This window comes from Rhinopithecus bieti, unplaced genomic scaffold (genome assembly GCF_001698545.2).
Source record: "Rhinopithecus bieti isolate Rb0 unplaced genomic scaffold, ASM169854v2 scaffold_76666, whole genome shotgun sequence".
NCBI classification, from domain to species: domain Eukaryota; kingdom Metazoa; phylum Chordata; class Mammalia; order Primates; family Cercopithecidae; genus Rhinopithecus; species Rhinopithecus bieti.
The window spans coordinates 1,060,383-1,081,405 of NW_016829831.1; the positions used below are offsets into that span (position 1 = coordinate 1,060,383).

Genomic DNA, 21,023 nt, shown 5'->3' on the forward strand with positions numbered 1-21,023 from the left:
CCCCCCCCCCCCCCCCCCGCTCTAGGCAGCCTTAGGACATGGTGTGCTGTGTCTCAGCTGCTTCAGCTCCAGCTGTGGCTAAAAGGGGACAACGCACAGCTCACGTCATTGCTTTAGCAGGCATAAGCTCCAAGCTTTGGCACCTTACACATGGTGTTGGGTCTGTGGGTGCACAGAAGTCAAGAACTGAGGTTTGGGAACCTCTGCCTAGATTTCATAGGATGTATGGTAATGCCTGGATGTCCAGGCCAAAGTTTTCTGCAGGGGCAGGGCCCTCATGGAGAACTTCTACTAGGAGAGTGCAGAAGGAAAATGTGGAATTGGAGCCCCCAAGCAGTCTCCCCATTTGGGTGCTGCCTAGTGGGGCTGTGAGAGAAAGACCACAGGCCTCCAGACCCCAGAATGGTAGATCCACTGACAGCTTGTACCATGTGCCTGGAAAAGCCACAGACTCTCAACACCAGCCCATGAAAGCAGCCAGGGTAGAGGGAGAGGTGGGGGTTGTACCCTGCAAAACCACAGGGGCAGAGCTACCCAAGACCATGGGAACCTACTTGCATTAGCATGCCCTGGATGTGAGACATGGAATCAAAGGAGATCATTTTGGAGCTTTAATATTTTACTGCCCTTCTGGATTTTGGACTTGCATGGGGCCTGTAGTTCCTTCATTTTGGCCAATTTCTCCCATTTGGAACAGGTGTATTTACCCAATGCCTTTATCCCCACTGTATCTAGGAAGGAACTAACTTGCTTTTGATTTTACAGGGTCATAGGTGGAAGGGACTTGCCTTGTCACATGAGACATTGGACTGTGGACTTCTGAGTTAATGCTAAATTGAGTTAAGACTTTGGGGAACTATTGGGAAGGCATGATTGGTTTTGAAATGTAAGGACATGAGATTTGGGAGGGGACAGAGGTAAAACAATATGATTTGACTGTGTTCCCACCCAAATCTCATCTTTAATTGTAGCTCCCACAATCCCTACTGGTCATAGGAGGGACCCAGTGGGAGGTAATTGAATCATAGGGTGGGTTTTTCCCATGCTGTTCTCATGATAACGAATAAGTCTTATGAGATCTGATGGTTTTATAAAGGGCAGTTCCCCTGCACACGCTGTCTTGCCTGCTGCCATGTAAAACGTGCCTTTGCTCCTCCTTCATCTTCAGCTGTGATTGTGAAGCCTCCCAGCCATGTGGAACTGTGAGTCCATTAAGCCTCTTTTTCTTTATAAATTACCCAGTCTTGGGTATTTCTTCATTAACAGTCAAAAAATGCATTAATACAAATGGGAAGATAAATTTAAAATCGATTGAAAAGCAGTAGAGTGTGAGCGAGTGACCGAATCATCCCTGATGAGGCTCTGAAATGATAATGTAATAGCTATTAGCACTGCTTATCCAATATTTCTTTCCCTTCTAGGAACCTTGTAGGATTGCACTTCTAGTCTCTTTGAGGTTGGTTGTCACCATGTGATTATGCCTGCCCGACTTTTGAGTTTGAGAGAGTTTTTGTTTGTTTTGTTTTTCTCAAGAAAGAATTATAAGAGAGAGTTTCAAATAGGAAAGATATATGTCATTTCCAGAATGGGGCATTTGCTTGCTGAGGTGAGACCCTCCAGAAATCTCTGTCTCCTCCAGCACAGTGACCAGCAATGTTCAAAATGGTAACTGCTCTATAAGCTAAAGACCTTGAATAACGATGAGCCCAGTTCATTTTCTAGCTTGTATTAAGGAGCTCTGGCATAGTAAACTCTGTCATGGGCGGTTTCTTGGCAACCACCTTCTCTGACTCTCCGACCACAAGAGGAAACCAACTAAGAAAACCCGCAATTACCTAGCAAGCTCTGCATAATGATGTAAAAGGCAGAAGAGTGGACGCTGTTTCACCTCACTCCTAAAGGAGGGGAAATAAAGACCTGAAGCCCAGGATAGAGAAGTTAAACAAGGTGTTCACCCATGTTCTTGGGGTTGAGATCTCTGGACATTTGTTGTTTCTAAGTTCAGTGAACAGAGGCCAAGCTGGTGAACTGAATGGATATCAGAACTTGTAATGAGGAGAAGAGAAAAGTGTGTGGATCAATAAAACCTGTTTATTGACCTAGGGCACAGCAATGACATTTCTTTAAGGAATTCTTTTTCAATTTAAAAAGTTTGAAACTCTTCTGAGCTTGAAGAAAGATGGAGGATTGCCATGGTTCGTAGCTGCAATTATCGCCTACTTGCCAATGACTTCCAAATATGCATCTTGTTTGATCTCTGGCCCAGGCTCTAGATTTTCATTTCTAAAACTACTGAACAATTTCTTTCAATTGCCTGTAGGTTTCTAAAACTCAACAATTAAAAACCAACCTAATACTATCATCCACCTCCACCAACACCTGTTCCTCATGGTGCCATCCGCCATCCAAGAACCCACCTGAGCCTACCACCCCTCAGTCTATGCAAATCCCTCTCCTCCTTCACTCTCCTCATCAATTTGGAGCAAACGACTTTAGGACTATCTTTCACCATCTACTGTCAGTTCACCTGCATGATACAAAAGGTAATTTAAAAGCCACTTAACCTCAAAACTGTTTTAACCATAAAAGCAAGCATCAGTTGTAACTGATAGATTTAAACTCACTGAAGACTATCTCTGTAATTTGCTTTTTCTGAGAAGGAGATTGCTCTGGCATAGTGGAACAAGCAGTGTCTGACACTAAGTAGTAGCTCAGTAATATTTTTGGATGGATGGATGGATTGATGGATGGATGGATGGATGGATGGAGGATTAGAACTCAGGGGACCTCTGGTTCCACCAGATATGACTGAACTTCATTGTTAACATAAAGAAATGAGATTTCATGGTCTCTCAGCTCTCTCGGTGGTATTAGCCTATTACTAACAACCAAAGCTGGTCCTGGGGGGTAAGGAGGAAAGCATGGATTACCCCAGCCTGCAGGCAGGGTCAATGGCTTCCTCCCTCACCCATCGCCTGGATCCAGTGCTCCCATCCAGGCCTGTGCAACAGGTTCTGCTGGATGTCATCCATTTATGCAACCACTGAGGAAGCTATAAGGAAATTATTTGTCAGTCAGCACCTCCCAAACGGCCAACTCATGGGGCTTTTCACATGACAGCGGGCATGTTTTTTTCCTACTGCAGCCCAACACACCCACAGACCCTTAAGGATGCGTGAACAGGTATTGTTGGGGGTGGGACAGCTGTTGAAAACCACGGGACTAGGAAAGTCCCCAGGCTGTGCTTGAAGCCCTAAGCTTTTCTCTCAAGTCAGGAATTTCTGTTAATGTATTATGCAACCTCCTAGGAATTATCTGTGGCTAGAAAGAGTTCTAACAAAACACAAAACAAGCAGGTCCATGGTTAAAAGGAATGATTTACAAACGAAAAGAAATAAGTCATGTGTTCATAGCTGTGGCTCCTCAAAGGCAGGGGATGAGGCTTGTTTGCTTTTGCATCCCGGGCACTCAGCAAGGCTGAAGAGAGAGAACTTCTCCCATACGCTTTTCTGTGCTCTTTCTAATTACTCCCTAAAAATCTCAAGAGACATTGCTTTCCTCCCAGTTTCTCCTCTAAATCCATTTCCACAGCTGCTCAACCCCACCTCCTGACAGAGAAAAGACAACTTGATAACCAGAGAGGATTTGTTCTTTTTTCCTGTGCTGTGACCTAAAGTGAGTTCTAATCACTCCTCGGTAGCTCACAGTGTAGTCTAGTTGAAAGCCAATTTGTACAATTCAAACTTCAACCATTCTGTTTATTTAGCCAGAAGAAAACGAACCAAACAAGTGTTTGATTAATCAAATGGGAGGTGTTGCAATGAAATAATAAAGTGCCCCTCCAGCCCTGTGGTGGTGCTGTAACATGCCTCCCAAAGATTATCCCACACCCTTCAGGCTGCTCCTTAAAGGGCGAGTCTGTGGCTTGGACGCCCGAAGTGCAGGAAGTAAAGGGGTTGCCTGTTGTGGAAGGTTTGGAGTCAGATTTGGTGAACCTCCACCCCCTGCAACACTCTCCTTCATTTACTGGGATCTGCACTGATCTACTGATCCGTTCCTCACTTCTCCCAGCTCCTCCTGTCTCCCCAGCCCAATCCAAGGTCTTTATCACAAGCTAAGGTGGTTGCTGCATCTCTCTCTCTCTCTCTCTCTCTCTCTCTCTCTCTCTCTCTCTCCCTCTCTCTCCCTCTCTCTCTCTCGGTCTGTCTTTCTCCCTCTGCCTGTCACACACACACACACACACACACACACACACACATACACACACACCCCAGCTGTGGGCTGAGAAGTTCACCGTGAAAACTCCAAATATTTTGACTGAAAGCTCATGTCTGAAGGCAAATGCCTGAATCCTTTGGGACCCATGTCTGGGCTGGGTGGGCACCAGACTCCTGCCCTCCCCAACAAAAGGTCAGAAGCAGCCCCAGGGGAGAGCCTCACAGCTAAGGCACTTGCTGAGACTTTGCAGGGCTGTGGAGTTCACTCCCCAGGCACCCGAAGCCAACCAATCAGGCTGCATGGCCCTTTCTGCCTGAAGTTTAGGTATAATCTCCGTTTCTATGCCTGACAGACACCCAGCAGATGGTCGCTTTTACGTGGACCCATCTCTGGCACACAGGAAGGGCAAGGGGACATTTGTGTATCACCTGCCCTGCGCCAGGCCTCCAGAGTCTCATTTCACAGCCTCCTCAGTCACCCTTTGAAGTCAGATAAATCATTCCCATCTTACATATGTGGAAACTGAGGCACAAAAGGATTGCATCTCTTGCTCAAGATCAGGCAACTTTGTAGGCCCATGTGCCCCATATACAGTGTGCTCCCTACATTCTTGGCCAGAGGAAAGTGTCTCCCAGTAAAGCTATCTCCTCTCGGCTCCCATCCTTGGAATCAGAATAAAATGAAAGGAAATATAAAGAGGAAAAGGAAAAGATGCCTACTCTCCCCTCAAGATTCTGCTCAAGTGTACATATAACTCTTCTCTAGGAAAAGCTGAGACTGCAAAGTTCAGATGGACAGACACGACGATGTGGCATCTTTAGGGTGTCAGGAGAGCTCTGTGGCTCAGACGTACTCATGCAGGTGGGCTTGCATAAATAACACCAAATGCGGGGGACTGACTCTGTGCCAGGTGTTATTTTAAATGCTTTACGTGTATCAATTCATTTTAACCCTCCCTCAACCCTATCTCCATATTACAGAAAGGAAACTGAGGCCCAGAGAGGGTAAGTTATTCACCTGATGTCACTCAGCTTGCAAGGAGTGGAGGCAGGACCTGCAATGAAGCATACGGCTTCCCATTCATGCTCTTAGCTATGCTTTACTGCTTCTTGAATAGTAAGTAATAGAGTAAGGACCCCTTTTGAGGCAGGAAAATATAAGGCAGAAAGAATCATGAAGGAAAATTTGCCCTCAAATGAATAGGCTGGATACGTGGTTCACCCTCATGTGCCCTGTGTCCAGGACAGTGGGGTGCAGGACACGTGCATGACAAGGTGTGGGTAAGGAGAGACAGGACCCTGGGACTTTTCCATCTGCCCATGCCTGCCCCTAATTTTATCCCACCTTTAGCATTTAGGCTCAGGAAGCAACTCTGAAGTTTGGCTGTGACAGTTAATTTGAGGAAAATCACCCCAGTTTGCTCCCTCTTGGGGGCTTGAGGAAAGGGAGCTTCAGTCACTGGAAACAGAGACCTGGGCAGCAGGCCAGCCCCAGGGCCAACACGGCCCCTGCACTCCTCTCCTAGTCCTCACTTCTTGCTGCCTCATTCATTATTCACTCTTCCTGCAGCATCCATTCTTTCACTAGAGACCTTGACTCAGCGCCCTCTGCAATGCTCCATTCTAGATGCCGAGTCCTGTGATTGCAGGAGGGAACACCATGGAGAGAAATCGAGAGAGCCAACAGACAACAAGTCAGCAAAGTTATGTTGCTGCAGGGACAGACAGATGAGAAGAGAAGAGGGCAAAGGAATTCTGGCATGAGGGATCAGATATAGGATCTAAGATATAGGATCTAAGCTAGCAGCAAGAATCCATAATAAATAGAGGGAAAATTGCAAACTGAATGAAAGGTCAGTGTGGTCTCTGATAGAAGCTCTTGCCACTGATAGCCTCAGCCAAAGGGAATTGCCGGCTGGGCAAAGCAGTGAGTATGACTTTTCACTCTGTCTCTGGGATACTGAGCTTCATAGAATAAACTCTAGTCAATGAATAGATAAATGACTTCTATGAGAATCTGTGTCTTTATAACAAAAATAACAGTGAAGAAACTTAGGCACACGGTGATCTGCTAAGTCACTCAAGAGGCCTGAAGGACCGAGAAGGGCCAGTACAGAGATGTGGACCTAGACAGTCTGGGTCCAGGGGGTCTCTGTCCTTAACCACTACGTACTATCATTAAGGCGCCATGAGGCTTAAATAAGGAATACGGTATGAAGCACCCATCAAGGTGACTGGCCCAGTGCTCAGAACATTTAGCTCCGCTTCCCCTCCCACTATCCTCCTGGAGAATGGCATCCAGAGCCAGTAAAGTGTCACCAGAGGAAGAAGCAAGAGTAAGAGGGGAGAGAGGGACGTGGAAAAGGGGAAGCACCAGGTGGCAGTCAAGAGCAGAGACACCCTGGAGCCAGGCTGTTGGGTTCCAGCCTCAGCCCTGGCGCATCTGGGTCTTTGACCTCTCTGATGCAGTAGAGGAGACAAGGAGCTGGGGGGAGCTGGGGATGATAGAAAGCTTGGTGGCCTCACTTTGTTGCTTATCCAGTAAGTTGATCCAAGAAAACCAGGGCAGAATATAAATCTAAGAACAATCCGCCCTGCCACCTGTGAGGTGGTGCCATATTTAAAATCAGCTGCTTGTTCAGAATGAGCCGAACACTAAACAGTGTCTGGGAGCTGCTTCAATACAAAGTCATGGCCAGCATTCATTGAGTGCTTACTCCAGACTGGGCATTCACTCTGCTAAGAGTGGAGTACAAATTTTCCAGTGATCCTATGAGCTGAAGAATGTCATTATCCCAATTTTACAGCAAGAGGAGGGACAATAGGATCAGAATGTTGCCTCAAGCCACACTGTTGTGCAGAAAGAACACTGGCTTCACTCACTGGACTTGAGCCCAGTCTCCTCATCGGTAGCACGTAGGTTATCTCTTGTCCCTCCCAGTTCCATGAGTGGAAAATTCAAAAGGTAAGGACAAAAGGAGAAGTTTGGGAGGAGGCAGAGCTGTGCACACCTGTGTCTGCTCTGCCATTGTTCAGGCGGTGTGTCTTTGTGCAGTTCATTTTAAACTCCTTTGCTTTATTCTCTTCATTCATGAAGTAAGGGCACTTGGTCACGCCTCTTAGTAAAAGCAAAGGATTTAACAAAACACTAATAAATGCAAAAGTGACATAGTAGCCGCACCTGTCTTCCTGCTGTGATTTTGGCCATGAGATTTTAACTAGGGATATTGTTTATGCAATTTTAGAAACATTATTTTCTTAAAAATAAAAAATTGTAAATATCCAAGCTGTACACCATATTAATATATATATTAATATGTTTATATATAATATATGTTCATATATGTGTGTGTGTGTATATATATGCTGTACATGACGAGATAGTTACTAAGGTCAAGCTAATTCTTGTATCCATCTCCTCACATTGTAACCATTTGGGTACAGTGGAGGGTGAGGACACTAAAGCTATCTGGGTTTTGTCTCCCTCCTTTTGCCCCATCATTAAGCGTGTGTGTGTTCTGGTGATTAGTGTCATAACCTAAAATATTCAGCAAGATGGAGAAATAAGTGGGGCAAGAGATCTGGAGAATCAGATTCATCAATATTTCGGCTGTTGGAAGGCAGCTCTTTCATGGATGAAGATTTGCAGCGTTGTTGCATGTAACCCACAATCATAGGCCACCTTCTGGATGACTCAGCCTCCTTGCCGAAAAGGCATGCTTGGGACTGCTGCCCCCAAGAAGGCTCCTTCCTCAATGAAAGGGTGAGGTCGAGGCCCTTAGCTCAAAATACAACTGGACGGCAGCAAGTACCCGTTCCTTTTCAGCTGCGCTCTAAATATGGCCCTGGGGCTTCTCTGGTTTCACTTAGGGACCCAGCAGTGCCAGTGCACACTTAATACTCACTGTGCTGTGGGCGACCACAGAGTGGCCCAAGATTGACGTGTGGACAATCCCACGGAGCCAACGCAATAGCAGCTCTGCCCAGCAGAGGTCACAACAGTGTCCTCAGCAGATACTCCGGTGGCTTGAAAATTATAATTTTATCCTGAAATGATTGTTCTTAAAAATGTCTCCCCCAAAGCAATTAAGCTTTGGGGAAGTCAAACAAATGTTGCTAACAAAGAAACCCCAACCAGAAACCAAGCCGGGGTTGGCTCTCCATGTGAAATCTAGAGACAACTCAAGAGGAAGTCAGATTCTCAAGCTCGAGGCAGGAATCAAATGCTTTCCTTGGTAATTGATAAAGACTCTTCCTTGGCAAGAACTTTTGTAGATTATATCAGAGTTTTTGATGAATAAAGAATGTGCTGTGAAAATTAAAGAGATGGCGTTTATCCAGTAGTATCTTGACTTCTGTAATAATTCATGAAGGAGAGGTTGAATAATTGCCTCAGAATGGACTTCCAAGGGGTGGCCGTGTTCTTGTCACAGATTTACACCCTCCAGGACATTGTCAGTAGTGTGGGTGAGAGTATAACCCCCACAAAGCTTGGATCTGAGTGAAATAAGGTTATCTCTGGGAGATGAACTAGGAAATGGACACATCATGGATCAGAGGGGCTACATTAAGAGATGGAATGGATTCCCAGACAAGGACATTTACTCATTTGTAACACAACTGAAAGTATGACAGTATTTATAGAAGGAGTGGGTTGGGGAAAGGGGATCTCAGAGACTAATTCAGTGTGGTCTGGAGAGATGGATGTGGTCCTTGTTCTAGGCATACCATCATTTTATAGCAACATATATCAGCTTCTCTCAACCTAAAGGCAATAAATCCATAGTTCTCAAACTTCAGCCGTCATCTGAGGTTTTCATAACACAGGTTTCTAGGCTCAACTCCCAGACAGTCTGGGTCAGAGGGTGTGAAGTGGGACTGGACATCTGAAGACTCATCAGTCCTACCAGTGTGATGTTGAGACATATGGCCTGAGGACCAGACTCTGAAAAATGAAATCTCTGAATCGCATGGCAGTCTGGAGCCCAGGTTCCCCTGGCAGCTTCCTGACAATGTGGCTTTTTGTGAAGCTTGCCCACAAGGGTAGAATACACCAGGCTGATGATTCTAGTGCCTTGCCTCAGCCATTAGGGATTCTCATTATGAAAACATGATTTGACATCTGGCTTCAGGTATGGGCCTCCTTTGCTTTGGAAATCCGTGGGTATAGCTCAGATTATTTCTCAAAGGGGACTTTTCTCTCTGTACTATTTTGCATAAAGTTTTTACAAAAAAGATCTTGCTTGCCAGGTGAATTAGTAAATTGTAAATGGGAAAAAAAATTAAAAACAGAATGTATGCATGTCTTTTGGTTAGACACAATCTCTGGAAGCAAAATATGAAACCCAGGATCAAAAAAGGGTGCATTAGTAGGTTTCACTATATAAAAGTTTAAAACTTCTATACGGTAAAAGATACTATAATCTAAAAAGTGTAAATGATAGAATGGAAGAAAATATTTGGTCTTTATGGGACATTCAAAAGTTTAAAGGTAAGATAATTTAATGAATTCCTATAAATCTTTTTTTAAGCAAGTGGTCCCAAAGAAAAATGGGCAAGATGCAACATTTGCATATAAAAATTGGGATATGACATACTTTTACTAAAAAAAAGTATTCATTGTTTATCTGAAATTTAAATTTAACTTGGTGTCCTGTATTTTTATAAGTTTGCCAACCCTGAAAGGACATGAGCTTTCAATGTACAGCATGTGACAAAGTCATGATTTGCAGTTGCTGAAAAGTTGCTTAATATTATCATGGAAATTAAAACAAACATGAGAAATGCTTTTTGCTCATGACATTAGAAAACATTAAGGAAACAATGTCCCTTGTCAAAGATATAAGAAAATATGGATGCAATACACTGTCTAAGGAAGTATAAACTGATAAAGGCTTTCTGGAAAAACTTGACAGCTGTGGTCTAGGGCCTGAAATTAAGGTTTGATATTATGTACTGCCTCAATATTTGGCAAAACTGTGAAGACCTCAGCTGGTCTATCTACAAGTTTCCCTCCTCACTCCAATCTCTGGATAAGGTGCCCCAGCCAAACCACCCTCCTTATCAAGGGTACCAGGCACAGCTCCTGCTTTTTCCTCAGGTTTCAGGTCCCTGCCAACCTGCAAAATTATTCCAACAACTCAATCACCTCCTCCTCTGAGAACCAGGGAGCACCTCACCCTCTTGTTACTACAAAACCTGCCTCCCACAGCTCCTGGTTGTTCATTCTGTTCCCAAGTGCAGCCTCTGTGTGGCCCTGCGGGGCATGTGGCATCCTCCTCCCCTTGGCGGTGACTATAGGTGACTGATAAACTGCTGTCAGTCTCATCTGCCCAATGTTGGGTGTCATGTGTTTGGCGATCTATAACCTTAGAGTGAGAATCTCTCATTTACCAAAGAGGCAGATAGGAGCTGATTAAAACAGCAGCACATTTTAAATTGTTAAATATACATACTGTTTAAGCTGGAAATTTCACTTCTAAGAAAATATCATATAAAAATACAAATGCAAAGAGAGAGGCATGCAGAAAAAATAATATTCAATGTGCATTTCAACATTGCTTGTAAGAATGAAACTTTGGAAACAACCTGAATGACCCATTCATCAGAAAACTGTTAGATAAGTTACTGTAACTTAATCTATGAAATACTATGCAATAGCTGAAAAGACATAGAAAAAGGGCCAGACACGGTTGCGGTGAGCCAAGATTGCATCATCGCACTCCAGCCTGGGCAACAAGAGTGAAACTCCGTCTCAAACAAAAGAAAAAAAAACAAGACATGGAAAGACTTGTTATATCTAAGCAATACATAAAATCCACCCACTTTATGTTAAAGAATACAGATCACATACACATAAATGATAAAAGATTTGCAAAAATGTTATATATGCACGTAACAAAGACAGGAGGGAAAAGGCCTTGATAAAAGTAGTTGCCTCTTGCATAGAGGAGGAGGTGAGGGCAAGCAGAAGCTTTTGTGTTTCATGCTATATAGTTTTGTACTGTTTCTTATAGTGAAAATGTATTCTAGTATCACTTACGTGCTGTGATAGAAATTTAAAAATAAGAAATGTATATAAAAGTATGTATAAAAGTCTTCTTGTCTAACAACTGCTGCAGGTTTGTAGTAATTAATGAAATTGAGCAACGGGACTGGCTACTTCTGAATATTCCAGCACCCCCAGCCTGCAGACATCCCGAGCCTTAATGCTAGGTGTTGCTCAAGCCTGTACGTCCTTCTCAGTTTCCCACCAGAAAGACTCATAAACAAAAACGCCTCATTCACGTTTTTCCATACAAGTCCTGCAACTGAGTGATACAAAAACTAACACATTTTCACGAATCTGTCGTCATCTCTTCCCTGACCCTTATCTCTAATGCGGTATGTTAAAAAACAAAACAAAAACGCATATAAAGGGAATGAGAGTGAGGTGTGATGGTGGACAGAAAATAAAAACATCAGCTTCTGCTTTAGCTGCCGTGAAACCCCAAAAGGGCCATTAGCGACAGTTTCTGTTTGCTAAGTGAAAAACTACATTTAACTCAAGAATGACACGTTCTTTCTCCTTTCCCACTCTTTAAAGAAACTGGCTGGCTTGTGAATGACAAGCAATGTGAGTGAGCCGTTATGTAGGCAGTGCAGATCCTAAGGAAATTCACCAGAACTCGGACCACACCGCGTGGGCAGAAGCTCATCCCTGTCCTGCAGCGCTGAGCCACGCTGGAGCCCTCTCCATAGCCTCCGGTCCTCAGCCCCACCCCAAACCCTCATCTTCCCCGGAAGCGGGGGCGGGCACATGACATCTCACCACAGTAATGCCGTCATTGAGCAGGGCCTCCCCAAAGATCATCATGTAGAGCTGCTCGTTCACACGCGCCTCCTCAAACACAGCCAGCACGGCCACGGGGTCCACGGCGGAGATCAGGCTGCCGAACAGCAGGTTCTGCAGCAGGTTGACGTCGCCCAGGCCAAAGGCCTTCACCTGGCAGATGAAGTAGAGGGAGAGGCCAATGCCCAAGGCGTTGATCAGGGCCCCCAGTACTGCCCACCACAGGATGGAGCCGATGTTCTCAAAGAAGGGCCGGGTGGGCATGAAGTAGCCGCCCTCCAGCACGATGGGTGGCAGGAGATACAGGAAGTAGATGCTGGAGTCCATGACCGGAGGCGATTTGTGGTCGGTGCCGAAGATGATGGCGCCCACTAGCGCCCCCACCAGGATAAGGAGGCAGCTCTCTGGCATGAGGCCCGGCAGCCTGCGGTAGAGGTGGAAGCCTGCGGAAGAGCGGAGAGCACAGTTAGGTGTTTGCAAACGAAACGGTCTGGGTGTACCTGAGGTCTTTTAAAGTCAAGCAGACAGGACCGTGGGCAAACTGGCTGGCATCTCAGCCTCAGCATCCCATCTGTAGCAGGAAATGGTAGTGTCATGAGGGTCGTCAATAAGATCAGTAGGTAACACGCCCAGCTCAGTGCAGGTCACAGAATCATTCTCAGCCAGCTGCCCCTCCCCCATCCTCCTTTCTGCTTTCCCATCTTACAGGGATCTGCGAGGGTGCGTGAGGGAAAAGGAGAAACGAGGGTGAAACTTTTGCACTCATGCAAGCCCAGGTTTCAAGCTCATGCTGAATCTATTATAGTCACCGAAACCTGAGCTTCTTTCAAACTTACCTGACCTCATTCCCCTCTTCACCAAACACATATACAAAAATTAAAAGTCCTTTATTTTGTCTCCTGTGTTTAACCAATGACATTGCTATCTGGTCAGCCACTGAAGAGGGAAATCAGGTCGCATTCTCATGAGTGACTCTTCATCAATCAGCTCTGTATTTATTTCTTATGTCATGACTCTCATTCGCTCCCCTAAAATTATCCCCTCCTCTCCATTTCCTTGGCTGCTGCCTTTATTTAGGATCTTCCCATTTCTCATCTTAATGATTGCATTGTCTTCTTGACCTCCAATCTTACCCTTGACCCCCCAGGTCATTCCACACTCTACTGTCAGATGATTTTTCTGCACCATGGGTCTCTGATTGTCTCAATTCCCACCTAGGATTCTGAAGGCACACAAAGCATCTCCTGGATTGTAAATCAAGGGTATTAGTTGAGCCTCACTGTGCAAAGACTACAGTTAAGTACCACCAGGTGGAAGACCAGAGAGGTAGACAACTGCAATTCCCACGATTGATAAAGTTTTAGAAACAAGACATGAGCAACTAAGAAGATGACGTGTAAGTATATAATGAAGGGCATATTGAACATATCAACAAACATGGTGAGAGATCAGAGCTCAGCAGATCATCACGCGGCTCTCTCCAAGTCCGTCTCCCACACACTCTGCACTATCTTTACGTAGCCTGCATTCAGCCAGTCAAAGGCCTTGTCATTCTGCAGGCCTCTTTCTTGTCTTCTCATTCTAATGTCACTGCTTGGGTTGTCCTTTTCCTTGATCCCTTTAAGTCCTGCTCATCCTTTGAGGCTTAGCTTTCCCTAGCGTCTTCCTAAGTTCATATGTTCCTCTGAATTACTACTAATAAAGCATTTTATCTGACTCTGTCTAATAACAATAATCCCTGTCTACTATTTTTTTGTGCATGATTCATGTCTCCTACTAATGTGGAAACCCCCCAGACTCAGGCAGAATGATTTACATCGTCATATCTCCCCAATGCTTAGCACAGTATCTTGTCCACAACAGCTGGCCTATTTGCTGAAAGCAACTGTAAATATATAAATGAAGGAATAAACAGTTAAACGTTTATCAGAGAAGCTTTTTCACGAGAAGAGATTGAACAGGTTGTTGGAGAATGATGAGGATTGGGTAACAGAATGGGAGAGATTTTAGTTGGGGAAAGCATCAAGAGTGAAAGAAGAGAGGAAGAAATGGCCTAGCCAGATATCTTTGACATTCATTAAGGGGATCCACTCGGCTGGAGCAACCTTTGAACTGGGAAAAGTGTCAGAATAGAACTTGGAAGATGATTTTGAGACAAATAATGGAAAACCTTGAATTCAAACCTAAGGAAGGCGGTGGACTTCCAGCCATAGGCCACAGTGAGCCAGCAAATGTCTCCTTGGGAATTGTTAGATTCAGCCATCCAAAGATGATATGAGCTTCCCTGACCATGGCTTTGAACTTCTCCATTAACTATAAGTAAGCAAGTTGACACGACAGGGTGTGATTATCACCAAGGAATACCATCCCCACTTTCATTTGGCTTCAGGGTTGGGGTAAGCACCTCTTCTGGTGCACTGAACTCATCGTTTTCTAATTACTGCTTATTTCTCCATTTCCTTTTCCTCCTCTTTATTTTACTTCTTTCTTCTTCTCCTCCTATTTCTCCATTTCCTCTTCCTCCTCTTTATTTTACTTCTTTCTTCTTCTCCTCCTATTTCTCCTTCTCCTTCTTCATCTTCTCTTTGTCTAGCTCCTGCCACTCCTTCTTACTCTCTACCTCCTTCTCCTTCTTTTGACCTCCTCCTCCTACTTATCCATCTCCTCCTCCTTCTCTTTCTCCTTACCCTTTTCCTTCTCCTTCTTCTTCAGTTAGTGCTTATTTTAACCAAACTTAACTTTTTTAATATATAAAGGAGGTGGAAGAGCCCATAGCATGATTTTCTCAGGCCTTGTGGCTCCCCAGTTTGGCCTTGCTTCCAGGAATCCAGTTTCCTGAAATGGATCCAACATTCACCTGCTTTAAGCCAAGTTGCTCTCTACACAGTTGTAGCAGGAAGAGGCCACACGTCCATAAGTAGGGCCCTGTAAAGAGATATGCTACATGCCTTTCACATTTTAAAACTTCTCCCTTTCGTGATGGACAATAGAGTCAATCACTTAAAATTCACAGTTTTAGTCCTTAGAGCTTAAATGGACACAAACACAAAATCTGTCTGAAAGTCAAAGAAGGCCCTAAAATTCTGTTCTTCCCAAAGATTCAAGGAACATTCGTCTATGACGTTCTAAGACGTGGAACTGAAGTAGAAGATAAACCACAAAGTCTGAGGTGGCTTTGTATTATCTTCGTTCTACATTATCTTTGTTTTATAAGTGCATAGTTTGGTGTTTTAAAAGGATTGGGGAGAGTTTTGATGTTTTCTGTCAGAGTATCTACGGGCAGTAAGTACTAAGTTAAACTATCTTCCCCATTAGACAAAGTCCCTTGAGGTCAGGGACCATGGTCATTTCCACATATTTCATGGGTGCTCAGAAAATATACCTTGGTAGAATAAGGAATAAAAGAATGAATCATAATAATGATTATTTATTTTATTCTGATTCATGTTTAATAATATAATATTTAAAAACCCATATGAATTTCTTAAGTGTTAAAATTATAAATCATCATCATAATTATTATTTTGGTCCTAGAAAATAAGTCCTTATACATAAAACTACCAGCCCAGTACTTGGCACATAGTATATATTCAATAAATATGGCCTTTTTATCTCCTCAGTCCTCATGTCCATATGGAATACAAAAATAATCTAAATTCTTGAAGACTGGTAAATATGAAATTGTACTTGAATAAGTGTGTTCTGATATCCTACTCTTTTTTCTAAAGTATGTGAAATTACATCATGAAAATCAAGAACATTTAAACCAACAGTTCTATGAATAATCGCATTTTCGCAGTGCTCTTCACTCCTAGACAGAACGAATATGGATGTATACCATGCCTCTACAAAACAAGCTAGGTTTTACACAAATATAAAACCAAGACAAAATGCACCCTTTCTGCATTTATGTGTTTATTGATAGAGCAACTAGCTAGCCAGTGACAGGACGACTAGCTAGTTGCTAGTCGTTCCTGGTACTCAGATCGACTTGAGCCATTTCTGTGAAGAGGAAGCCAGGTTGTGGAGTGGGAGCAGGAAACACAGAATCTCCAGCATATTGTTTTAAAAGGAAAACTCAAGTGCCAAGTAAGATCACCTTGAACACAATCAGTGTCCATATGATTTCACGAAAGATGTTAGACTGCTCTGAACTGAGAATGTTATCCATTTAGAAAGTCATTTTTACTTAAATACCTCTTAAAAATATAGTGAGACCCTTTGTGTAACTTAATTACTAAGCAAATTGCACAAGACTTCTTCAAACTAACAAGTCCTATTTAATCTTCACACTTTACTCGCTCAAAATGAATAACAACTATAAAGGAGAGTCTAAAGGGGACACCTATACCAGTGTCCCCAACACCCATGGAGAGACAGCTAGGTGAATAGCCAGAGCCCACAGAAGGTCACTGCCAGATCTCAAAGCTCAACCCACATTTCACATCCATCCTAAAGAAAATATACACATATACATAAATGAGAATTAAAATGCTTCATTGATTCTATCTCAATAAGGCAATCTACATACTCAAATAACATAAAGTTTATAGCTGAGGCAAAGGAGATATTGTGCTTAGCATTTGAGATAATTATATTAATTTTACACTTTAGAATAAGTTGGTTTTAAAGAGACAAGGGGGTGCAGTTAGGGATTAAATAGTCACAGAGAATAACCACCTCTTTGGTTTTTGACACAAAGATCCCTTGATTGGAATTTAATCTATTAACTTGGATTCACTTTATTTCACAAAGGAAGCTAGAGGTCCCTCACTGGCCCCGCTTGGCTTAGGTGTAAACTGATATTTTGCTGACAGATATAATCTTATATGCCCCGACATCCCATCACTGAGTGATACTAGTTGCCTATGGCTTTTTTTTTTTTTTTGCTTTCTGTCAATTTGCAAGAAGCACATGCTACTTTTAAAGAATAAACAATGGGGTCATTGATGAAGCCCACAATTACACAGCCAAGAACATTTTACAGAGGAAACATTATGTGGTGCCTGAAATTTGAAATTTCCACCTTGCATCATGCCCAGGTCTACGTGCTTTATTCTCTATATTTTTAAAGCATACAATTTGAGAGTTTTGCGTGTCAACAATGTCACATGGTTGTCACCCTGAAATGAGAAGAAACCAACACAGCCCAGTACACAGAAGTATGCTCTCAAATTTCAAAGCACAATCTCAAAGTATTAAATAGCTTAGTAAAATGCAGTTATGACTTTCCCTTGACTGAAGGGAAGAGAATTTTTAATGTAATAGCAGTAACAGTTAAAATCCTCTTAGCCCGTTATCTATAAGGCATTTTCACATTCACTATCTTATGCAAAAAAGAAAACTCACCAAACCAGGTGTTTAAGGACTTACCTATTTTTGCAAGGGATGCTAGAAGTATCCAGAGAGTGACCTCATAAGGAATTTGCACATAGTCATAATCCAGCTCAAAAACAGATATCCTTTCATCTGGCTCTGAGCTGGCAGCAGCAAACCAAGCGTTAGGTGCATATTGAGCAGTGGAATTTGCAGATTCATTCAAATCAGAAGATGCTTCAGAGCACTCAAGAGCCACTAGCAGTAGCAAACAATTCCAAGGACTGAAAGTCACGAACATCTGCAGAGCCATTCTTGTGGGCTTCTCCTACCTACGTCCCTGGGTGGATGTGTGCCACACATCTGAAGTCGGGGAGGCTTCTAGAGAGTGACTGCATCCACCTGGGTCAAAAGTAATATAGGTACAGTCTTTGGTTCCTCCCAAGAAGATTCCGAGTGTGTTATTGAGCTCTGCATGTAGACGCTTTCTAATCTTCTTTAAATCGTTTGTGTTCAGGCAACTCAGCTTCCAACTCAAACGCAGTTATTCAACAGACTTGTTAAAGTCCATGGAGTTACCTGGAGGACCTCCATCCAATCATGGCTTGAGCAATTTATGAAAGAAATAAAAATCTCTTCACTTAAAGGCATTTCCTCATTTCACTGCATACTGGCTTTGTCTTGTGGGTGAAAATTTCAAAGGATACTGTAGTGGTCATTCCACAGATCATTGGAGTCCTTCTAATGAGGAAAGGAAACCTTCCTTCTCTATCAGATCCCAAGAAGGAGCTATCTGATCTGCACCTGTTCTTTCTCTCCTCCCCCTGTCCTTTGTTTTGAATGGCCAAGGCTGCAGGTAGCTCTTGAACTACACTTAATTATTTGCTCTGATTTGACTTTTGTAATGAAATCCTTTCTCTGAGTGTTCTCGGGAGGTCACACTGCTGACACCTAGTGGGCATCTGCAATACAACACCCTTCACACGTTCAGTGATGATCATTAAGGTGACCATGAAAGTATCTAAACCAGGACACTTTGGGGAATTAATAATAATAATGATAATTATGCAAAGCTGTAGGCACAAACCAGAACTGTCTGGCAAACTGTCTTATATTGTCTCTATACATGAGGAAGGAGGAGGATAAGAAGGAGGTGGTAACAACAAGGATGGTAGCAAACACTGAAACTTTTGCGTGTTACCAGACTCCATGAGCAGTCATTCATAGAAGGAATGAAGTTCCAGATCTCTATGAACTTTACACTATGATTTAAAAAAAAAAACAGGAAGCCAAAGAACAAGTTCCATAAATACACCTAAATACCTGGATTTGTAAAACTCCATGGCACATCCAGATTTTCCATTTAAAAAGCATTTGTTGTTGTTGAAAAGAAGCAGAATCATAGAGTGTTGATGAAAGAATTTTGAGATAATTTTTATGAGCCTACTTCTCACTCTTCTACTTGTGGCCATGTGACCTTGAAGTTAATTACCTTTTAGAAATTCTTTATCTGAAATGGGGAGGAAAATATCTGTCTCATTGAGTAGCTGGAACATTAAATGAGATAAAGCAAGTAAAGAATTTGGCATATCATTGGCACTTAAATGTTAGTTTTTATTTTAAATTACATTTCTTATTCTTTTAGGATAACACACAACACTTTTGCAACGATTACTGATACTCAGTGAAAAATGAGAATAATACATCATCCATATACTACCTCAACATCTCTTTTACATGTGTTTTGTTTTTTTCTTAGTTCATATTAGTGAGTGCAGGGGATTTCCCCCCACCCAACACACACACATACACACACACACACACACACTCAGCAAACATCACTGGGAAACTGAGAAAGGAATGGTTGAGAAGGGCTAACACCTAGATGCAAATTCATAGTGAGGCAATAGAATTAAAAGTTCACATATGAATATTTTTTCCTTTTCCTTCAGTTTGACTCCAAAATAGATTAGATTCAGTCACTGCAATGAGACTGTCAGGTGGACTACAAGAAGGGTACCCATATGGAGTCAATAATTTTTTCTCAAAGAATATATGAATATCCTTTCATAGAAAGCTGCTTTATAATAGGTGTTTTATTTTTATTTGCATTTTATTGTTCTTTTTTTTTTTTTCTAAAAAGAAATGAGCAAGTCTCGCATAGTGCCTTGTGGAAAAACCAAAACTAAGAATCAAAAGCCTTATTTACTCAGATATTAATTATCTTATTGGCTTTGGAAAATTACCTGTTTGAGCCTTAGTTTTCTCATCTATAAAATAGAGATGCTGTCCATACCTCGTAACCATTTCCTGCTCTAAAATTCCAAATTTTGTGAGTATATGGCAACCCGTTTAGCCTTATGATCACCTGATGGCTGATAGTCCAGTCCCTCTCAGAGTAAGAAGGTCAATCTTGGGAGGATGGTAGGAGAACAACTTGAACTGTGCAACAGTCTACTAACTTGTAGTCCAGGTTAAGGTGTAGCAGCCCACTTCATCAACCATTGGCATCACTTCCACTCATGCAGTACTTTCATACAGATGTCTGAACATTCTTTCTAAAATGCTTTCTTAATATAAGTTCCCCAGAAAGTGTATGTAAGACAAAGCTTCCATGAGAGGTGCAAACCAAGGGCAGCAAAAGTGAGGGGAAAGGGGGAAGAAGGGAGAAGCTCTTCCAGAATGACAGCATGAAAAGCACCATAGACTCTCTTCCTAGTGAAACAACTATAACTGGTGAGATCATTAAAAATCAAAAACAACCACATAGTCTCTGGAAATTGTCCTAAGAACAGACGGAAATTGAAACAAATCTTCTGAATATTAGAAAGATCTGAAGTCATGGCCTGTTTTCTCTACCCACCCCTCAACTCAATGTGAGAAAAACTCTATTCTGGATGAACATAGCCAAGAGAATGGGGCTGCCTCTCATCCCAGATCCCAGTTTAGGACTACAGTTTCTACCCAGAAAAGTCAGGTTTTCAGCATATGTAACCAAACTGCCCTACTCCAATCCCAGCAATATGTTGAACAGACTCTATTGCAGGCAAGTGTAACTGAATCTACCCCAGAAACAGCAAACTAGGAATACTGGACCCTGATTAACTCTCAACTTGTTCATAAGGCTGAGTTTTCACAACAGGGGAAATAAACCAAGATGACTAGTGGCTACTGCCCCAGTCCAGCATCCCACTGACACACCAGGGGTATCACTCCAAGAAAGTAGGTTACTGTCTCTGTCTCTGTCCCCATCTCCAGAGTAGTGGAACAGAGGTTCTGCCAAGGACAGGAGACAGGCTATAGAACAGAGAACTCTATAGCTAACTCCAAGTAGATTAACTTTAGTTGGAACAAAATATAGAGACGTTCAAGCCTAAGGGCACTGTCAAAAACAATGAAGATTTAGGTTGTGAGCAAGGAAGTAAAACTGGTAGCCCCATGATTGCAGTAAGTTAAAGAGTAGAACAACTGGAAGTTTAACAGAAGAACCAGAAAAAGAGATGGATGAAAAGAGCTCTCCTGAGGTTATAACATGTCTCAAAGACTGCTCTCAAAGATTACCCTGCAAAGGGGCCTGACTTTAAATGGATCATACTGTGGAGTAATTTAAGACCCAAGGCATTGTTGAATACAATAGGCCCAAGGCATTGTTGAATACA

At 42.8% G+C, this 21,023-nt stretch overlaps 1 protein-coding gene across 1 annotated transcript in view; it reads right to left on the reverse strand.

Annotated features, from left to right (window-relative positions):
* Positions 1-17,677, reverse strand: part of SLC9A4 (solute carrier family 9 member A4) — a 58,824-nt gene extending 41,147 nt beyond the window's left edge. The window contains 2 exon segments of the mRNA XM_017864930.1: positions 12,028-12,491; positions 17,422-17,677. Coding sequence (XP_017720419.1) covers positions 12,028-12,491; positions 17,422-17,677 — 720 coding nt within the window.
* Positions 17,678-21,023: the final 3,346 nt, after the last annotated feature.